Source organism: Musa acuminata, chromosome BXJ3-6, assembly GCF_036884655.1.
Source record: "Musa acuminata AAA Group cultivar baxijiao chromosome BXJ3-6, Cavendish_Baxijiao_AAA, whole genome shotgun sequence".
Taxonomy (NCBI): Eukaryota; Viridiplantae; Streptophyta; class Magnoliopsida; order Zingiberales; family Musaceae; genus Musa; species Musa acuminata.
This window is the reverse complement of record NC_088354.1, coordinates 14860602-14882500: the sequence shown is the minus strand read 5'-3', so window position 1 is coordinate 14882500 and position 21899 is coordinate 14860602. Positions and strand designations below refer to the sequence as shown.

At 39.8% G+C, this 21899-nt stretch overlaps 5 protein-coding genes across 7 annotated transcripts in view; 4 read left to right on the top strand and 1 right to left on the bottom strand.

The window, feature by feature from the left end:
* Positions 1 to 486, bottom strand: part of LOC135641367 (uncharacterized) — a 525-nt gene extending 39 nt beyond the window's left edge. The window contains exon 1 of the mRNA XM_065156726.1: positions 1 to 486. This exon is cut by the window's left edge and continues 39 nt beyond it. Coding sequence (XP_065012798.1) covers positions 1 to 486 — 486 coding nt within the window.
* Positions 487 to 1579: 1093 nt separating this feature from the next.
* LOC135640378 (dof zinc finger protein DOF1.4-like) lies at positions 1580 to 2670 on the top strand. The gene has a single exon (XM_065154740.1). The coding sequence runs from the start codon at positions 1712 to 1714 to the stop codon at positions 2549 to 2551; it is 840 nt and encodes a 279-aa protein (XP_065010812.1). The 5' UTR covers positions 1580 to 1711; the 3' UTR covers positions 2552 to 2670.
* Positions 2671 to 4024: 1354 nt separating this feature from the next.
* On the top strand, positions 4025 to 8276 carry LOC135640215 (histone deacetylase 8-like). The gene is made up of 4 exons (XM_065154452.1): positions 4025 to 4386; positions 6228 to 6808; positions 7131 to 7437; positions 8042 to 8276. The coding sequence occupies exons 1-3, from the start codon at positions 4104 to 4106 to the stop codon at positions 7425 to 7427; spliced, it is 1161 nt and encodes a 386-aa protein (XP_065010524.1). The 5' UTR covers positions 4025 to 4103; the 3' UTR covers positions 7428 to 7437; positions 8042 to 8276.
* Positions 8277 to 9366: 1090 nt separating this feature from the next.
* On the top strand, positions 9367 to 18254 carry LOC135641149 (serine/threonine-protein kinase Nek5-like). Of its 3 annotated transcripts, XM_065156247.1 has the most exons (15): positions 9367 to 10187; positions 10271 to 10337; positions 10422 to 10487; positions 10567 to 10613; positions 10702 to 10747; positions 10830 to 10910; positions 11001 to 11043; positions 11131 to 11180; positions 12350 to 12431; positions 12517 to 12566; positions 14413 to 14486; positions 15573 to 15624; positions 15733 to 16527; positions 16603 to 16936; positions 17024 to 18254. In XM_065156247.1, the coding sequence occupies exons 1-15, from the start codon at positions 10090 to 10092 to the stop codon at positions 18022 to 18024; spliced, it is 2886 nt and encodes a 961-aa protein (XP_065012319.1). In that variant the 5' UTR covers positions 9367 to 10089; the 3' UTR covers positions 18025 to 18254. The 3 variants fall into 3 exon arrangements, with proteins under 3 accessions (XP_065012319.1, XP_065012318.1, XP_065012317.1); XM_065156245.1 differs by having other exon boundaries at positions 9368 to 10187; positions 16603 to 18254; XM_065156246.1 differs by lacking the exon at positions 10422 to 10487 and having other exon boundaries at positions 16603 to 18254.
* Positions 18255 to 19832: 1578 nt separating this feature from the next.
* On the top strand, positions 19833 to 21212 carry LOC135641151 (NDR1/HIN1-like protein 1). Its single transcript, XM_065156248.1, has one exon. The coding sequence runs from the start codon at positions 20367 to 20369 to the stop codon at positions 21000 to 21002; it is 636 nt and encodes a 211-aa protein (XP_065012320.1). The 5' UTR covers positions 19833 to 20366; the 3' UTR covers positions 21003 to 21212.
* The last annotated feature ends 687 nt before the right edge of the window (positions 21213 to 21899 follow it).

Sequence of the window (21899 nt, the reverse complement as noted above, 5' to 3'; positions counted from 1 at the left end):
CTCCCAGTAAGCAGCAGCAGCAGCAGAATGATTAGGACTTGGCGAGAAGCTGCTGATCCCCATGACGCCCTTGTTGCCGGAAATATCTTCGCTGAGTCCATCGAAGGATGATCGGGAAAACACCATGCCACCATCGACTCCCAGTAGATCATCCGATAGATCTTGCTCGCCCTTCATCAACATTTCACTGCTCGATGCGTGTGTGGCTAAACGAGCAGATGCAGACAAAACTGAAGCATCAGAAGAAGACGAAGAGGAGGCGGCGGCGGCACCGGTGAGGCGTTGCACCACCGACATGAAGTCGCTAGGAGTGGCGTGGACGACCTTCGGCGAGACGGCGTAAATTATGATGGGCCGCCGGTACTGGGGTGGCGCAGGCGGCACAACCGGACGTTTCTTTATCGCGTAGGAGTCCCTTCGAACTTTGAGAGGAGCCAGCCGCGGCCTCGACGACTTCCCGTCCATGGGGAGATCAGATGAATCCATGTTGGGAGCAGAACTGGATGTGTTTGAGAGCTTAATCGAGGCAAGGTAGAGGCACAACAAGTCAATGAAGTAAAGGAGCGAATCGAAATATAATAGCAGAAGTAATTGAGAGCAGATAAAGAAGGACGAAGGAGAGAAGAAAGAGAAACCATGCAGCTGCCGCCATTACGGGCTCACGAGGAAGCTGCGTCCGGAGGAGGCGGAGTTGGATCGGGTAAAAGCCACGGAATTGCACGCATCAGGTGTCACGTCCCACGTCGACTGCCAATAGCAAATTGACACGAGAGCAAAAACAATGGTTGATGTTAAGATAAAAGAGAATAGTGATGAGATTAGGGTTCATTGGACAGCTTCTCGGAGGCGGATGTGGTCAATTGGATGGTCAACATTAGGCAAGACGTGGTCAGGCCGTGGAAGGGGTCCACCTTTTTGCCTTTTTCCCATTAATGCTATTTAGATATCTTTTCTTACCAAACAAATGAGTGAGGAGACACATTCTAAGAACGCTATGGAGACAAGTTTCGTTGCAGAGGTATGAACGAGTCTTTGGTTCCTCGTTGCATGCGAATCCGAGGAAGGTATGAGTAATAAGTTATCTTAAGAGACAAGTCTCCCTGGAAAGTAGGAAGATGAAGGAAGTCCCTCTCATCTGCCCTTGACTTAGAGACAACCAGAATCCAACCCAATCATGGCAAAAGGAATTATCTCATGGCAAAGAGACAATCTAACAAAATACATATGAGTCTTAGTCTCGATCTAACAAAATAATTAGTCTATTAAAAGTTTGAACTACTGAAACTAAATTCGGATGTTAAATTTAGTACCTTATTTTCACATAGTATTTTGACAGAGACTTTATCATACTACTTAGATATAAGATTTGATGAACCTCAATCCACTTAAGATAGTTGAGATTTTAATTTGGGTTAGCAACCAAATTTGACACTAACAAATTATAATTGGGTATCTTAATGCTATTTAACTCAATCGGTTCTTCCTAATTCCGGTGGTCGGTCAGTGAGGAGGAGAACAAGCGGCGTGGACGGTGATTCCGGCGTCGTTGTAGACCCTGCCTCGCCCATGCCGAGGAGAACCCGATGAAGCAAGCCAACGCCGACGGCCTCCATCAGCCCCGTACGGAGCAGCTTCAACTGCCGCGCCGCCCCTCCTTCCTCCCACCACTCCCCATTAATTTACACCATCGTGCACATGCAGCGGCTGAGACATGATGACCTTCATTTGCCTACAAATAACCCCTTCTTCCCCCTCTTCTGTCCTCTCCATGACATATACGCAGCTCTTCTTGCCTTCTTCCCTTCCCATGCTTTCGTCCCACCATGGCATGCTCCCTTGCACTCCTCCGCAGCCCGTCGACGTCGAGCTGGCGAACAGTTGCCCCCGCTGCGGCTCCTCCGACACCAAGTTCTGTTACTATAACAACTACAGCCTGAGCCAGCCGCGGTACTTCTGCAAGGCCTGCCGGCGGTACTGGACCAAGGGCGGGTCGCTCCGCAACGTGCCCATCGGCAGTGGCTACCGCAAGAGCCGCAGGGGGAGGTCGTCAGCGAGGCTCTCCAGTGCCGTCTCCGTCGCCGCCGGTGGTCCAGATGCCAACTCCAATCGCCGTGCTCCGCAGAGTCCTATCCGCCCGGACCTCCTCACGAACGAGGTAGCCGCTCCTATTGCCATCAATCTCGAGGCGTTGTATGCCAAGTACATGAACCGATCTCCGGAGATGGAGTCAGGCGTCGCCATTGCAGCATTCGATACTGAAACGACAAGCCGATCGAGTTCACGCCACTGTCAGATGTTTTCGCCAGTTGGTGATACTACACCACTGAATCAGGTCAACGATCGGCCATTCGGTAATGGAGACTACAATCTATATAGAGAGTTGAGCAGCTCCATAACACTGCCAGTGGAACCTGTTCAGAGCTACATATCCTTGGATTGCCAAGAAGAGTTTGAGTCGACCACGGCATGCAGCATGGATCATCAGCAAGATCGTGCGAACATTGATGATTGGAGCTTGTTGGATTACTCAAGCTTGGAGGCTTTCTACTAGTGCTAATGCCCACCACATTTCATTGTCTTTCTCCTGTTCTTCATCTTCGATTCCTCTCAATGGTCAATAATCCTTTCTCCATGTAAACTCCATCACGTGAAATGGCATAAATATTTTAGAGACATCGACGATGACATCATTCATGACTCTCCTTTACAGATTGTAACATCAACAGCATCAAACACCCTTCATAGTTCAAGATTGTTTCATGGACACACCAACCACCTTGTGATCTGCTCCTTTCAAGTATAACTAAGATCAAGGATCAAGATCATTTAAGTCAAACAAATAGCTCTAAAATCTAGATGTCAAAAGTCAACTGAAGCTTCTTGCTTAGACCAAACCATCAAGCATTGATCTGAGTATCTTCTAATTTATTATGTTAGAAATCTGGTTAATAATTATTGGGTTGATGAACGTAAAACTGGATAGACAAATCAAAGTTGTCCTCTTCCATTAGATCAAGAAATTGAGATCATAATTTATACAAAAAAACTAGAAGATTATGGATGTGATCCAAGAGAGGATAGCACATGATCCGAAGCAAATCCCTTGAGAACCACACCATGAGACCATTAAGTTAAGCCATCCCTGACTCCTTGAAATGGGGAACTGATATGAGGAGGAATTGATGCCCGGCTTGCCTTATTGTAATGTCTTTATTTCTTGATTTGGGTAATTTGTGATCTCTAGAGGGCATCAATAATCTATGTGATTCACATAAAAGACAGTTATCTTCCAACAAGAGTAACTTAGTCTCAATTATTCAGAATTATGTATTTTTTTTCATTTTTGAACTATATATAAGATTATATGAACATTTTAATTTTTTTAATATCTTCTTTCTATCCCGTCTCATACCATTAATTTTAATGAACTCCTCTCATTTACATATATATTTACTTAAAATCAAAATATAAATAATAATAATAATAATAATATATCAAAAAATCGAAACTATATTATCATGATTAAACACTAATTTAGTTTAATGTAATTTTTTATATAAAAAATTAAATTATTCATCATATGATATCAATTACCAACATCATTGAGTTAATCAAACTTAAGCATAAATTTTTTTTATATATCTTCTCATTTAAATTCTGAAAAAAATGTATACTTTTTCTCCTACTCTTAAAACTTGAGAGAAACTAGAAGTAGATCCTCATATCTTATTTTCCCACCTAAACATGACTACATAAGCAATAATAAATCCTAATTTATTAACTTGAAATGATGTCATCTTACAGCAATAATATTATGTAATAAGGTCTTGATTATATTTTGATAATAAAATATTGAGATAAAAAAATATATTTTTTGTCCATTATACCAAAAAAAATAGTATCTAGTTATATATTAATATATTTGCTCGGAAGAAGTATATATTTTACAATTTTTGATGAAAATGTCCATATTTTCTCTTATATATATATATATGTGTGTGTGTGTGTGTGTGTGTGTGTGTGTGTCCGGTTAGTTACGGAGGAGAGCGAACCGGGTCGAGTCGGCAAACCACAGATTCCGGTCCTCTGCACGAATCTGCGGCATGGATCCGCAGCCGCCGTCCCCGCCACTCACCGCGGCGCTCCCCCGCGATGTGATCCACGTGTTCTGGCACGAGGGTATGCTCGACCACGACGCCGGCGCCGGAGTCTTCGACACCGGCTTCGATCCAGGGTTCCTCGAGGTCCTCGATAAGCACCCGGAGAACGCGGACCGGGTGCGGAACATGGTCTCCATACTCCGCAAGGGGCCCATTGCCCCCTTCGTCTCGTGGCACCCTGGCCGCCCTGCCCACCTTTCCGAGCTCTTTTCTTTCCACACTGCCGGTACTGCCTCGTCTTCCGCTGCTACTGCTGCTTAATGAGCTTAATTGATATGTTATACTTTTGAGTATTAATGAGGTTAATTGATTCTATTTTTTGAGTTGCTCTTGGAGGATTTATCCCCTGTGTGCAAAAAGATAATGTTTTGGACCTTCTTGTGCGGTATATGTGGAGTCGTGTAGTGACAAATGGTCTTTGGATGGAGCAAGAAGTGTTACTAGTAAACTTTGATGGGATCCAGTTGCGGAGTATTGAGAACCTTCAATGGGAACCAGATATTAAGAAACTTTTATGGGATCCAGATGAGGATTTATGGTGAAAAATTGTGAATCAGTTGCAGCCAATTTATGGGTTAAGAATATCATCTGTTAGGAATATTTCGGTTTAATTCTGATCTCTGAGATAATAATATAAGAAACTTATTTTTGTTCGTGTAAGAACAAGCTCAATTATACGCATGTAGGCTTGTTGGGTATCCAAATCTGTAGAGCCATGTTGTTCACCCAATCACAGTGTTAATATCATGTCTTCTTTAGTGCCTGTTCATCCAGTCACAGAGTGTTAATATCATATCTTCTTTAGTGCCTTTAAGTGCTGCTTTTTTTTTTTATCATAAATGACAGACATCTGCATAGGTTGCTGGATTTTTCATGCTTGCTTTCTTTTGTGCTACAGACAATGAGTTCTGTCCAAGTCTTTAGACATCGTATCTGCTACAATGAATTCAACTAACACAATCTCTTTCTCTACATATTCAAATGTCTACTGAATTTCTGTAATAGATTGAGATAGTCTGTTGGGTGTTTGTCAGATTCTCTTGGAGGTACATTTATGATGAATTAGATAAAGAACACAACTCTGAGCATTAGCAAATTTTGTTTGATGTCTTCAAGCTGTATGTTCCTGTATCGATCTTGTCATTAAATCAAACTAAACCTTAATGGTTACTAATTGTTTTCTTTTCTCTCTGTCATCCTACCATGTCAGATTTGAAGAGAGACCGGATTAGTTATAGTTTAGGCAGACTAGATGCAATATTTTTCCTTCCGTATCTAGCCAAATGACTAAAGTATCAGATCAAGATTCCTTCCTATAAGTATGGAAGTTCTTGCTTTGCCTCATGTTGAATTGACAATGAAAAGTATGTGGAGCTTATTTTAGTGATGAAAGAAGCAGGTTGTTTAAATGATAATTCTACTTCTTTTATTTAAAAGGATTCTGAACGTGTAATTTCTAATGGTTCAAGTGGATAAGCTTCTCTTCCCTGGTAAGGCCATATGTCAAATTCGCAGTTACTGACATAGAGCATTGAAACCATTAGAAATTACAAGTTCAGAATCCTTTTAAATAAAAGAAGTAGAATTTTTGACATAGAGCATTGAAACAATTTGGTTCATGAAACAAGTTTTTTGTTCTTATAATTACTTGGGTCCTACCTGTAAGGAGATGGATTTTTGACACTAATCAATGCATGCTCTACATGGGGATGGAGTCTGTGATACCTAGAAAGCATCATGTGCACATCATGCGTAGAGATCAAGAATATTAATAAGTTTTTATAAGAGAAAGTTGATGCTAGATGTACATGAACATAAGAAGAGAGGTATTAAGAAGATCAGTATCAGGTTCTGCCATCCCATATGATTTTGATGAAAAATTAAAGATGCAAACAATTTATTTATCAGATAGATGTAATACTCTATGTTGGCCGCAATTTTGCTTAATTAGAAGGTTATCTGATATAGACATGTTGAGGTTATTTTATATGCTAGCAAAGTAATTTTCATAAATCTACCATCTGCTCCGTTGAATCAGCTTTTATATTTCTCCTTTTCATACTTCAGAGTATGTGGAGGAACTAGTACAAGCTAATGTAGCTGGGCATAAAGAGCTCTGTCCTGGCACTTTTATGAACCCTGGATCTTGGGGTGCTGCCCTTTTAGCCACGGGAACCACACTATCAGCAATGAAATATATATTAGATGGAAATGGGAAGCTTGCTTATGCTCTAGTGCGGCCACCAGGTCATCATGCACAGCCTTGTAGAGCTGATGGTTATTGCTTCTTAAACAATGCTGGACTTGCAGTACAACTTGCTCTAGATTCTGGCTGCAGAAAGGCAGCAGTAATTGATATTGATGTGCATCATGGAAATGGTACAGCTGAAGGGTTTTATTGCTCGGACAATGTTCTGACAATCTCTCTTCACATGAATCATGGCTCTTGGGGACCATCACATCCGCAGAATGGTTCCATTGACGAAGTAGGCGAGGGCAGTGGGTTTGGCTACAATCTTAATATACCCTTACCCAATGGGACAGGGGACGAGGGGTATGCTTATGCTATGAATCAACTGGTTGTTCCAGCAATTCAGAAGTTTGAACCAGGCCTTATTGTTCTGGTTGTTGGGCAAGACTCTAGTGCGGTGAGTTGATATTGATATTGAATTGCTTTTTTGTTCCTCTATTCGGCTATCCTGGTCTGCTGATTTTCCTGTTCTGATCTTGTCAATTTGACTTTTAATGTGTGTGTGGGTTCTGCTTGCTTACCAAGTGATATCTCAAAAGTAGTGAAGTGCTATCAGGCAAGATAGATTATATAAGGTGAAAATAGATCATATATTGTATAATCAGCTAGAGAGAAGATTAAGATGCTTTTCAGGGAAGAATCCATATCGAATCATGTAGCTTCTTCTTGATTGATCTGTATTCTTCTTTATCTTACTAATGACTCCTGTCGTGCTTCAGTTTGATCCAAATGGAAGGCAATGCCTCACAATGGCAGGTTATAAGAAGATTGGCGAAGTAGTGCGCAAGCTGGCCGACATGCACTCTGAGGGACGCATATTAGTTGTTCAGGAAGGAGGTTACCATGTGACATACTCAGCTTACTGTCTCCATGCAACTCTTGAAGGAGTACTCAATCTTCCAGCCCCCCTGCTTTCAGACCCCATTGCTTATTACCCTGAGGACAAGGCCTTCACTGTCAAAGTTGTAGATTCTATCAAGCAGTACTGGAAAGAATGTATACCCTTTTTGGGTTAATATTATGGAGGTAATTATTTTCATGTCCTCATCTAAGTAGAAATGCTGGCAACAGAAGTTTATTTTGCTGAGATTGTAGCAAAGTAAAATGATCTGAGAATTTTAGCTTAGTGTCGTTACAAGTCTGTTGAAGTTATCAAACATGGCCCAAATCGTTTATCTGATTTAATATGGTCAATCCTAAAATTATAACATGTGGTAATGGGCACTTATTTGAAAGAAGGGAAAAATTGGTTGTGACCCATGGAACTTGGTGGAACTAAGGCGAAGTAGTTTAACTGGTTATAACATTAAGAACACCGACCTTCATACGGCCCAATCAACAGGATCGAACGACCGCAGCAGATAGTCCTAATTTTTTGTCTTATTATTCTATTACATAGGCATCAAATTAGTCTAATTCTATACTGTTGAGAACTTCAAAACTCAGGTTAAGGGAACTTAGGACATGGCACAGGCTATGTTCAACTTTCTTAGCATAGATTGCAAGTTCATTACCATTTGAGTTAGTAAGACAATTTTTGATGTTGATAAGACTCAGAAAATGTAGTTTCTTTACTTTCCAAACAAGGAAACTGAATCATCTTACTTAAATTTTCTCTTCTTTGTGTCAGGATCCATATTTGTGGTAGACAAAGTCAGAAGATTAGTAGGATGAAGATAGCTGCTGTCAATTGTGTGAAAGGGATTTAGATGAAATTTCACTTGAAGAAGACACTGGTACCATGTAAAAGCTTTTCTTCCTTGGTGGATGAGTTCCTCACTCCTTGTGACATGTATCTCTCCACGGGTTGGGATGACTCCATTGTCATTTCTGATATCGATATTAATGGCAGTGATCTGATAGTATTATTGTTGTTGTGGTGGTGGTGTATCTTATACTCTGATATCAGATAAGTTCGGGTTTTCAGATAATTAAGTTGCTTTGCTATTGCTAATATTAACTTCATTCCGATGTACCTGCACCTTTTTGGACCAGCGACAACAACTGCATCGCTATGCACTAATCACGGCCTCGAAGCCATTCCTTCCTTCAGTAGCTCAAAGCGATGTGGATTTACTGTAGCCGTTTATATCTACATATGTAAAGGTCAAGATCGCTGCGTGTGATCAAAGGTTGGAACCCAGTTGGAGATGGGGCCCTCATGTGGACCCTTCTCTAATTTGACTCATTCCAGTATTTATTGCATGAATTAGCCATATAAAGAGCAGCGAGCAAAAAAGGTGACAAGGTCTGCCGTCGCATCAGAGTATGGTGTCCGGTAGTTAAGCCGTGCGATCAGCGGCGTTGACCCGCCTGACGTTTGACCTCACTGACAGCTAAACGCCCCTTGGCTCTTGCCACCTCTCGTCCTCACGGCCAGCAAGGGTTCAGGGTTTTCTCCGTGTATGGTTCATAACCTGGAGGGTGGGTCCCACGACTTATCTGGAGTGGAAAATCCTGAACCCTGTCTGAGTCAGGGACCGACCATCATCCCTACCCATTCTGGTGTTTCCTTTGCCACCGACCGAGCTACGTGCATGTGAAGCAAACTTGATCATGTGACGACATGATGACGGTTTCTGTCGTGCATAAAGACATCAGCTCATGCTTCAGAATTCGTGCATGGACGAACCGAGATAAATGTTCGGGACGGATCAGCCGTTCCAACAATACTTCCAGCGGGGTTGCGTTCCGTTCCCAAATAGGCTCATCAAATTCCAACAAAATCCAAATACGCATGCCACTTGATCCGGGACCCACAACACCCAGGCTTTAAGAGGCACGAAACATCTGATTGGCAGCTTTATGATTCGCACCTGTGTCATTTAGAGCTGGGCTTCACATTTATCACCATTTGTGGCCACCGCAGACATCTCCGTGCATCACGGCGTTACGTGGCTCCCTTCATCGTGACTCGACTAACCCAACCCATGGTTAGCGAACTGCCCTCCTTCCCTCCTCCTCAGGTCACTCGTCCACCTATAAATTATCCCTCCCTCCACTTTAAAAGCCGTGCCACGGCGAGACTGAGAGTTGAGAGTGAGAGAGTAAAATAAAAAGGGGGATAATAACCCAAAGCAACCTACCACCGCATTCCGACGCGCGCAAGAAGCAGAGAGGAGGCGTAATCCCAGCTTCATTGGTGTGCTCGATCTCTTTTCGTCTCAAGATTGAGAGGGCTTCGGGATATAGGCGATTGAATCCTTCGCCGTCGTCAGGTTCCCGCTCCGGTGAGCTTGTTGGAGAGCGCCGCCCCTGGACGGCCAGCGGACGCGGAGTAGATTGAGACAGAGGAGCGGGAGATCGGATTGTCGATGGCGAGGAGTAGCATCGCGTGTTAGAAGATGATGATTGAGATCAATTTCGTCTGGTGATTTCGAATCGCACTCGATTTGAAGTTTGGATCGATTTCTTTGTTATTTCTCCCCTTTCAGTATCAGTGCTGGATTTCAGTGCGCTGAAATGGAAATTATACTTCTCTGACTCGATGTGACTTGAAGAGGTAGAGGAGATCTTATTAGCTGATCCATGGAGCAAGGCATCTCGAGCTGGCATTGAGAGAAGTGGCGTGGATTTGTTTTGAAGGATACAAAGATTCGTCTCGCTCGAGCATTTCTTCTTGAATCTTCTTATTGAATCTCCAGAAGGATTTCTTAATAATTTCGTTGGATTGGATCTATGGAATCGAGAATGGACAGGTATGAGATAATGGAGCAAATTGGCCGTGGAGCCTTCGGTGCTGCGATTCTCGTGAATCATAAGCAAGAAAAGAAGAAGTAAGTTCAATAAATTCTCTTGGTAGTATTTTGCCCCTTTTGGAGTTTCGTTGGTCCGTTGCTTGCTATCTTTTGGATTTCAGGTATGTTCTGAAGAAAATCCGGCTTGCGAGGCAGACTGAGCGGTGCCGGCGATCTGCTCATCAAGAGGTCTGTCATATAGATGGATACTGTTTTTTTTTTAATTTTATACGTGTCAAATTTTCTAAGTATTCTAAACTATGGTATGCGTAGATGGCTCTTATTGCACGGCTTCAGCACCCTTATATTGTGGAGTTCAAGGAAGCCTGGGTGGAGAAGGTCTAGGAATAGTAAATCATGCATAGATGTGTATAAATTATCCGTTGAGCCAATGTCTAATCAGTGCTTCTGAATGCAGGGCTGCTATGTTTGTATTGTCACTGGATACTGTGAGGGAGGAGACATGTAAGTGTTTCAGTGCTATTTCTTTCATAGTTTTTCTTCAGTGTCAAGATTCTGGATTGCTTAAATTTAAATCTATTTCACCTGAAAGGGGTGAGTTGATGAAGAGGTCAAATGGAACATATTTTCCAGAGGAGGTAAAATTGATTTTTCTGATTGTTTGTTTACGTGCTTGAGGATTATATAATGTTGGCATTCTGATGTGTTTCTTCCTGCCAGAAATTGCTGAAATGGTTTGTCCAACTGTTATTAGCTGTTGAGTACTTGCATTCCAACTTTGTTTTGCATCGAGACCTCAAGGTTGGTGACAAGTTTGGCAACAGCTGCTTATATCTGCAGCTTATGCTGTTGTCTGATCTCTTCCATTGTGTTTTTTCACCTTTGTGGCAGTGCTCAAATATATTTCTTACCAAGGATCATGAAGTTCGCCTTGGTTAGTGACATGTGATGTCTAACCAAAAAGTTGAATACTTGTTCATTTGTTGCATAACTTTAACTTCTCTTTTGTTTTGTTTCACAGGGGATTTTGGGCTTGCTAAAACCTTAAAAGCAGATGATCTGGCTTCTTCTGTATGTGATATGTGATAGAGATCCTTATGATAAATTCTTCTGGAGTACATCACCCTCTGATTTTTTTTCTGGATTTGTTTGGAAACAATGCATTTAATCTAATGATATATTGGTTGTGCATGATTAATTTAGTTATTTTTATTCTATGAATACAGTATGTGATGATATAGGTAATGCCATTTGGTGTGAGTACATCAATATTACCAGAATGATATACTTAATATCAAGGAAAAGTTTGAGTTGCCATTTCACTGATCCAAAGGACCACGAACCTTGATGTACATGGCTCCCAACACAATTTTGTATTTGATATATTCACTTTTCCAGAGTTTGTATTCAGTATTTCAATTTTTTTCTTAAAATGGGCTAGTAAATTTGCTTTCATAGCTCATATTTATCATCAATAGTAGCTTCTTTATGATGGGTAACTGTATTGCTGTGTTTTCTTTGGTCCTTGACTTCTTATGTTTCTGTATCAGGATTAATACTGGTAGTGTCATCCTGACCAGAGTTTTTGTGTCAGCTTTTTGTTGTCATTTGAGTTGGTCTTTGCACTGTAAATTATATTGTCACTAGTTGACAACTTTTGGAAATTTATATTACAACACAAACAGACAAGAGTGTCTCCCAAATATTTCACTGTTGAGCAACATCTTCATGATTGCAGAGATGTTTGTTTCATGTACAACTGAAACTTACAACAGTTGATAACATCACAAAACATGTGGAATTGCTAATCAAGTGTCAGTCCTTACCATTCTATATAATATTGTCCTATGGTTTGTCAGGCAAATTTTGCTGTAAGAAAGATCATTTATAATCAGGGCAATTGTATCAAGTAAATCTTTAGTTATTTCTGTTAGGTCTTCAATATCTTATGTCTTGGTATCTGATTGGATTCACAGCTCCGTAGAACTGAACAAGGAGAAAATTATGGCCTTTCAAGTAGCTCTTTAGATATTTGAATTTTATATGCATGTTTTTATTACTGACTTGTAAAAGTCAAATAGTAAAATTTGAAGTACATTAAAATTAACACCTGTTCCAATAGTCTGCTAATTCTGAGTTAAATCAGATGTACCATAATTCCAATAATTTTGCAGCAGTTTGGGCAGTTTAGTGCTGCCCAATGTGTCTGGAATTTTGATGAGTATAACCTCCTTGTATAGGTTGTTGGAACTCCCAATTATATGTGTCCAGAGCTCCTTGCTGACATTCCTTATGGATTCAAGTCAGATATCTGGTCTTTAGGTATGGTTGCAAATTGAATGTGCTAGGTAAGGTGCCTTTGCTGTGAGTAGTCTAGATCATGACTAATGTTGAATTGGTTGATCAGGTTGCTGTGTGTATGAAATGGCTGCGCATCGACCTGCCTTTAAAGCTTTTGTAAGTTTCTTGCATATTCAGTTAATTACATCATTTGAATATTGATGCAAAAGCAAAGAAATAAATACCTTAGGGCAGGCTTCCCTTTTTGTAGCAGTGTAATGAATCCTGTGGTTATTTATCAATTATCAAAACTATTTTAATCATCTTTGTTAGTTATAAACTATTTTCCTTAAGTCCTGATCCTTCAATTAGATTCATTCTCAAGTCCTGAAGTGATTGAGGTTTAATTAGACTAGCATATTTCATCACTCACATAGGCTGTTAAAAACTTAAGATAGTTTTTCCAAAAGTGAAGACATAGAAAGCCCTATAGTTTGTCATGTTGAGAAAGCAACTTGAGGATCAAAATGTTTCCCTATGAAAGAAGAAAAATCCAAAGTGATAGCAGAGGATGATGCAGGGGTGGGGATTGTCTTCTCAACCAACTTCTTTGTACTCATTTCATTTCATTTCATTCACATTTTTCTCCCCTTTTTATTTTGCTATGATTTACTCTTCTTGTGCTATGTAAACTTATCATGGTGTTACAGATACTGTCGTCTAATCTATGTGCAATGTTTTTGAAGTCACAACTACTTGTTGTTGACAAGTAGTCTTACCCAAGCTAAATGTATCTAAAACTGGATAGGGAAGAAAGCTTATATCTAAAGCATGGTATTTTGAAACCATGTGCTGGCATGTCTCTAAATCTACCTATCCATCACAGAACTGGACTCTTATTCTTAAGATTTAGAGCTGGAAAAAGGAGATCATTATATTTCTTGCTTTTCTTCACAATTTTCAATCAATGGGCTAGAAAGCCTAGAATAACACTGTTTGTACTATTGGTTGATCACTGTTCAAACTAACCTCTTTCTCTGTGACATTGTTCCTGCTGCAATCTGTTATTGGAAATTGTAGTCAATGGCTTGAGCTATTAAAATTTGATTATATTCATATATATGTGCTTCCTTAAATCTAAGCCATCCCTTTCCTATAATGCATTTGTAAATTTGTAAAAACCTGGTAACAAATATAGTAATAGTCTCCATTTCCCATCAGTCTGAATTTGAGAATGCTCATCAATATTATTCAATCTCTGTGCTAGTTCGTACTTCAATTGAAGGATTTTAAAAAATTAACGACAAGTGCATTTTGGCAAATTTCTGGTAAAATTTGTTGCAAACAAGTAATATTTGTGTGTTTTTTAATGTGATAATTGCATCTCCAATTTAATGTCAGAAGCTTGGCTATCTGCATTGTCTCTTTAAAACCAGTGAAACAGACAACTAAACTGATCTGTAAACTTATGTTTTGGAACTTAAAAAGTGTGGTTTGGGGTTTGCCAAGAGTCATGTAAATGGGGCACAAATATAGGTTTTGGTGGCCACTACAACATATATGACCATGTCACACCTTGTGGAAATTCAGTATAGCATTTGCCTTTTCCTCCTTCAATCACAAGTTTTCAACATTGGTATTTTTACACTAAACCCAAGGTTAGAAACATAGACCTAAAATTGAGCTGCTGGGCCTTGTCCACTTCCATCTATGTTTCTTTAGGTGCTCCATTTTCTCTAATTGTTAAACAACAACAATAAGAAACCATAATGGGCCAACTATTTGGGGTCATCTACAGGGATCTTTTCCAACCAAAAATATTGATATTTTCTTTGTCCATTTATCAGTGTACAGTGTCCATCAGTTTTAAGTAACAAATCAGTTTAAGAACAGGAATAAAGCAATATTTGTTTTGGCATACTGGTATTGTTCAAGTTTTACAAGTTTTCTTGTTGCTGTTTATGGTCACTTAATTATTGTAGCATGGGTTGCAATTAGTTGATGCGTCAGAAACTAATTTCAGGATATGGGTGGTTTAATAAGCAAAATTAACAAGTCCTCTATGGGTCCGCTGCCGGCTTGTTATTCTTCTTCCCTGTGAGTATTTGATGAGCCTTTAATTTTTTTCAAATTTCTTTTGCTGAAGTTGTGATTCATCACCATGTGCATCCAGTCGAGAAAGTTACAATTAATTCCAGCAGGGCCTGCATTATTTGTATTTCTAGTTCTTAATGCTGGATTATGGCAGAATGATCTCATTTTATGTCATTGGCCATTGTTTTATTTGTCGTTCACCATGATATTGTAGCTGAAACATATAATTTAGTTCAGAGATGTCCTTGTATATTCAAAGCTTGGCATTTTGTTTTGTTCTAGAGGTGTTTTATTTTATCCTTGTCTTTTGGCAATGTAACAGTCTTTGTTGTTGCTTGGACTTAGTGGCAAATACCGACTATTGAAATAATGATGTTGATGGCCATCTCTTAAGTTCATCCCACTCCTATGTTCAGCAATATCAATGCAACTTTAAGAAGTGTTGAGCAGTTTGGATCTGGAATGAACTCTGGTAGGGTCAACTGAGTCATTGTCTAGCCAACTTAAAAACATGGAACCCAGTGTGTACTTTTGAACTTGAGATATGCATTCAGGGTCCCATATTGTCAAGGACTGCAGCTGGAATATTTTGGAAAGCTTTGGAAATTATTTTCAAATTCAATGAGGACTCCTAGGGATTGGAATAATATTTCTTTTATTTTTTGTTATTTTTTGGAATGATTTTCACAATTAATTCTAAAAGTTATTTTAAGGAGTTCTTAGAGTGTTTTAAGTCTGTTTGTGTCTGAAAGTTTGAAAATTGTTACTAATTAGAAACTGTAATTGTAGATTTCTAGGTGTCTTTTTTGGTCAGATTTTGTAAGGTGGCAATATCATAAACGTGGATCATTTTAAGCCCAGATCTTGGATACTTTTTTATGCAATAACAGAGAACAGTTTTTCAGACCATTGAACAATCTTATTTCTAATGACACTCATTCCTCAATATGTTTCTCCTGAATATTTTCTACCATAAATGACTCATTGTTGCTGACAAGTTTTACTTGGACAGACCAGGAATTGTATTCTTTACTAAATATTTGCTTTCAGTTTGCTAATTTGATGAGCTAATACACATTTTTCATGCAGGAAAGCAATCACCAAAAGCATGTTAAGGAAGAATCCAGAAAATCGGCCGAGTGTAAGCCCTTTAATTTATCTTCTCCATTTATGTGCACGTGCACCTGATTACTTGCACCTTTTTTGCTCCATGACCTCATCTAAAAGTTCTATGATTAAACCCAAACAGGCATCTGAAATCCTACAACACCCTTATTTGCAACCGTTTGTCAATGAACACCGCTCATGCCCTGATCGAATTATAAACCAGCCACCAGAGAAGCCCATCTCCACCTCACAAAGCAATCAAAATAACATGTCTGAAAGTCAAAATGACAGCATTTCCAGCAGTGATAAGGATAGTTTACAGTCAGGTGACTGTAACACTTCTGGTTCAGTGGTCGACTGCCATCAAAAGGCACTTGGAAGAGATGGTCCTTTAACTGATGATGGAGTGTCTTCTAACAAGTATACTCCTACAGAAGATGGCACACATGGTACTGGCATCTCCAAAGCTGCTATGGAGACAACAGGTTCAACAAAGTTCATACACATTGATCAGCAGACAAAAGTTGAATCTAATCAGTCAAAAGCTATAAATAACATGACGGTGGCCATAAAAGAGGAAGGAATAATCAGAGGAAGCAGTTCTCTGGTGAGAGCAACCCGTGTAAAAGTTGTCACTGGCTCCAACCACAAGACTAGCCCGGAACCAATACCTAAGTTGTCCAAGCCTATTGGCACCAGTTCAACTTTGAAGTCTAATTCAGAAGGCCAGGCTGATGAACCTGCCAAGACAAATAATGATCCTGCAAAAGGTGCTTCCAGCCATAAATCTGGCACACATGCATCACATAGGGCGTCCGAGCCTATTAGTGCCATTTTAATTTCAAAGTCTAATGCAGAAGGGCAACATGATGAACCTGCCAAGACTAATAGCGATTCTGAAAAACAAGTACGGGCATCACAGAGAAATAAGCAACTGGTAAGATGAGCTCACCAAAATCATTTATGCATTTTTTTATACTTCCAATCTACGTCTCATTGATATATGTTGCAGTTACCAGTATCTGAGACTTCTCCAAAAACTAAAGCCAGATACGATGGTGTTTCACCACCAGCTCCTGTCAAACAAATCACAGAAGACTATATGCCTCCAAAGACAAGGCAAAGGACTCCACCATCCAGTATGTCTAGGAAGCAGACTGTACCTTCCAAGAAACTTTCTGGAGTTGATCATTCTCCAGTTGAAAATGGGATCAATTGTGTTCCAGCCAAATTAACTCAGGAGCCTGATATTGGTCTAAGCAAAGATTGTTGTCACCCATTGGAAGTCAATGGCCTGCCAGAGGAGGTTCCTCTAGATCCTTCAAGAGGAATGAAGACTGATGCAGGTAATCAAAATGTTCCATCTGTTTCAACTCAAGAATCTCCAAAAATAGTTGTCAAGATGCAAAAACAGTTTTCCTCAAACACTGCAGCTAATTCTGCTGAGGAGGGTTTGCTCCCTGAAATTTCTGAATCAAATCTGCCAATGTCTTCATTATCATCATGTACATATCCACGACTTGATTATTCATCAGCAGAGAGTTATGAGAATGGAGGCAGACCTACTCTGAATTTGGAGATCAGCACAGTGGACTTGCAGAATAGTACCTCAAGTAACGATATGAGTTCGAGTTCACTTCTAGAGCGAAACTTTTCTATCTCTGAAAAAGATGTTGTTTACAAAGATGATGTTTCTTTGAACAAGCTCGAACATAATCCAATTGTCATGCGGACTGGAGTTGACAAGTTCACTGTCAGAGAGCTCCTCTCTTCCATGACAGATATTGGGAGTTTTGTTTCATCAGCTCCTAAGAACGCTTCCCTGGGAAGTCTACCAGCTACGAATCAGACCCTGGAAAAGCCAGCAGCATCACATTTAAACCCTGTTTTTGATGATGTCATACATGTCATAAGGCACAGCAGCTTTCGGGTTGGTGTTGACCAGCCTATCTCAGATAACAAGGAGGAAAGCGTTCAAAACATTGATTTGGGGAAGTTATTGAACGTGGTGCAAGATGAGGTTGAAATGAGAGGCATATCAAATGTTCTAAAGCCCACTGGATTTGTTGAAACGGTGACCCTCAAGACGAATGCCTCAGAAAGCAGCATTAATGATAAGCCAGATAGCTCAGAAACAGTGAGATCAAGTTCCACAGAGACTAGATCAGCTTCATCAGAACAAACCATTGTGTCGAAGGAAGAGGAAACTCCAGCTAAAGAAACTTTGGATGTGAACTCTTTTAGACAGAGGGCAGAAGCCCTCGAAGGGTTGTTAGAACTTTCGGCAGGTCTTCTGCAGCACAACAGGCTGGAAGAACTTGCGGTAGTTCTAAAGCCCTTTGGGAAGGATAAGGTTTCCCCACGAGAAACTGCAATATGGTTAGTGAAGAGCTTCAAGGGAATGATGAGTGATGACGCCAGCCATGCAGCATGAGGATTCTATCATTTTCTGTCTTGGCTAAAGAGGTACGTAACTCCCATGTTTACCCTTATTCTTCGCCAAATTTTTCTCCATATTCGTGGTTGAGATGGTGTATATAGTTGACATGTGAAACTGATAGATAGGCCCTTTGTTTTCTTCTTTCATTAGAATGCCTAGTAGCAAGAAACCATAGATGCATGTTGTGGCAAGTGTTATATCGTATTTTATTGGTTCTTTATTTATCTTAATGTATACAAGTGAGCAGAACCTACACTCGAAATCAGCTTCAATGTTTCTGTAGTATCCACATTTCCATTTAATGCTGTCCTGTTTAGTTGCTTTGTATACAAGATATTTAGTCAAATGCAAGAGCCGGAAAAAGATGATACATGGTATATTATACTCTACTCTGTGTGAGGACTCTGTCTTACTCATACTGGAACAATCATCTAGTCTATTCGTATCTTAACAAAGGGTGGCAGTAGTAGCTTTTCTCCACTTTTGAATAGAATTTGGAAGAGGCCGGAGGATAAAATTTTTACGAGGATTGAACTGAAAGCAAGGCTAGAATAAAAAAAAGTCTTATGATTTATATTGGGAAAAATGCTGTTTTTGAAAAGCTTCTTTACTTACCATGCTCAAGTCTATAGGATAGAATATTTAAAATGCATTGAAGATCTGATCTCATCATATGTGACTGCTACTGAATTCCTCGTTATTACTTTAGACTTGTCATGTCAGAATTATTCCCTAATGAGGATTCTGTGACCATAAACTAAGACGGTGTTTAAACAATCGGGCTTTATTTGGAGTAGCGGTGCATACTATACTTTGTTCTGTGACCATAAATTGTTGATGAACATGGAACAATCGAGTTAAAAACAAAGTTCATTAGCTACCTAAATCATTTGCAAGCGAGCAAGACTAATATTGATTTATAATAATATAATAAGTATACTATAATTAATTTTAAGTATTTTAATTAGTAATTTAGGTCAAACAAAGGAGTGGGTTTAAGTAGAAAAGGACTGTCCGTAGATAAAGTTAGAGGACTCATTATGACGTGAAGCTATCATTAAGCTATATCTTACATGCATCATACTAGAGTGATCCAAGCTATGCTGGGCCTTCACAAGGATGTCAAACCCTTGAGTAAAAAAAAATTTAATATCTTGATTAGTTTCATATCGAAAGTCACAAGATTAAGATTGACTTTCAAATATCATACTACTATCAACTTCAGCTTAAATATTATGACTAATGGTTTAAGTCAAATGAAGTTGACAAGTTAGTTAGCCCATTAAACTCGAGTTATGATATTTGGTATTAGAGCTCTAAGAGAGCTCGAATATGAAAGATCTATTTATAGATGGAGTCAAAGAGTCACAACGTTAAGCTACCATTGGGCTACACCTCACGTGCATCGTACCCAGATTTGATCTAAGTTATGTTGGGTCTTGACAACGCCATCAAGCTTAAAATTGTAACATCCTGATTAGTTTCACGTTAAAAATTGATAAGACTAAAATTGACTTATAAAAATTTAATAATTATATTATTATTAACTATTTGGATCAACAAAATTGAAGAGCAATTAAGCCCATCAGGCGGCTCGTGACATTTAGCCATCCAAGCCCATTGGAATCATTCATGGTCCGCTAACCCTTGGTGCATGATGTTCTCATGTTCCCCTACATCTTTTGCTGAATAACTTGAAAGGTTCTCTGATATATATGTTAGCTGTGGTTGTCTCCTTGATATATATATATATATATATATATATAGTTGAGATTAGGATCTCAAACTTTATTCTAACGTGTTAAAAGAAGAGATATCATATTTATGCTTTTGGTAATTGGTTTTATTATTGGTCGTAGAACAGCATTTTCTTTTATATACGGTTCATGAGATGGCATGAGATGTCCATCGAAATTAGATCAAACTAGCGGCATTAGTACTTATGTACTTACTATTTTCCGAGTTATCATTACTACAAAGGAATTATCCATTATGTAATTAAGTTAAAATATAATTTTATAAATATGCCTAATTATGATTTTGAGATCTTCATCGGCTCACAAGTTTAGTAACCAAAAATAAAATCAAGATTACTCTTTAGTTAGTTTTTAGAATTTAATTATGATTAAGGAAGAATAAATGTTTGAAAAATCACAGAAGAAAAAAGAGAAGATAAGAGGAAACAAAGTAAATATATACTGCAGGTCTCATTATTTTGTTTTTAGGGAGAAAACTTGAAAGCTTCGACTGTGACAACAAGCCGCACCTGTGCGTTTATAAGTCACACTCGCTACTCCGCTCCTTCAACCACTCTCTCTCTCTCTGTTGGATCGATCATGGCGAAGGACTGCGGCATCCACGGTAAGCACAAGCGGCACAAGCTGTTTCTCCGGCTGTTGGCGGCCTTCCTGTCGCTGGTGGTTGTCCTCCTCCTCGCCGTCCTCATCGTCTGGCTCGTCCTCCGCCCCACCAAGCCCATGTTCTATCTCCAGGACTTCTCCCTCCTCCAGTTCAACTTCACGCACGGCGACGCCGCCCTCCTCACCTCCGTCCTCCAGGTCACCCTCTCCTCCCGCAACCCCAACGGTCGCATCGGCATCTACTACGACCGCCTTGACGCCTACGCCGCCTACAAAGGCCAGCAGTTCACCGCCGCAACTTTCCTCCCGCCCGGCTACCTCGGCCACAACGACGTCGCCATCTGGTCCCCTTACCTCTACGGCACCGCCGTACCCCTCGCCCCTTACCTCGCCGACTCCATCTCCCAAGACGAGAGCGCCGGTTACCTCCTCCTCTACGTCCGCGTCGACGGCCGCCTCCGGTGGAAGGTCGGCACCTGGATCTCCGGCCACTACCGCCTCCAGGCCAACTGCCCTGCTTTCCTCATCGTCGACAGCGGCAAGTCACAAAGCGACGCCCCGGCGCCAATCGTCCGCTTCCAGCAGAACACCGCCTGCAGCGTCGTTGTGTGACGAGGCCATTGACGACCGTGACGACCATCGACTGTGGCGGTGACGGTGACGGTGACGTGCTTCTACCTCCGTCGTCTTCTTTCACGTTTCCGTTTTGACGACGTTTTAGTGACCGTGGCTGGTCTGTTTTCTTTCTTACTTCTCTTCCTGGTATGGTAGATAGTATAATATTAAATAGGTAATATATAATCTTTTGACGCAGAAATAAAGAAACAGTAATTGCGTTTTTAATAATGGTTATATATATATGTGTGTGTGTGATTCAGGTTGGGAAATTTACAAGGAAAGGGAAGTATAAATGCCATAATTCGGGCACCTCCTTGTTGGTCTTCTATGATTGTGATCAATGCGAGTCGTGAAACGGCATACGATTTATTTACTGTGATCACCGTTCATGGTTAAAGTGTAGGATAGAAGAAGGGAAAGGTTAGTCGAGAGTACGTCAGATCCTAATATAAGAAAAAATTTTGGTGTATCGTAACATACATCTTCATAAAAACATGTCAAGATATTTTAAGGTTAAGGTTTTTGTTAGAAATTGGAATGGTGTTTAATGTCAGTCCATTCAGTATTTGTGCGCAATCACATTGATAACATGCAAGCTTATAATTTAAATCCTTAAACCTTATTATTAAAGGGTAAAAAGTTTAATCAGCTACGTTAGATGACATCTTTTGAAATAATATTTTTATATAAATATATAATTCATATATATATATGTATAATTATAATTATAATTATAATGAACATTCTGTAAAAAGGGTAAGAGGTTTTGCATATCTATCCTTTCATAGATTCGATATACAACATATGAGGCATTGCATGCATATATATGCCTACAAAAATTTACGTTTTGCAATATATATTTATATCAGATTCATAATTTCTGCACTGTGT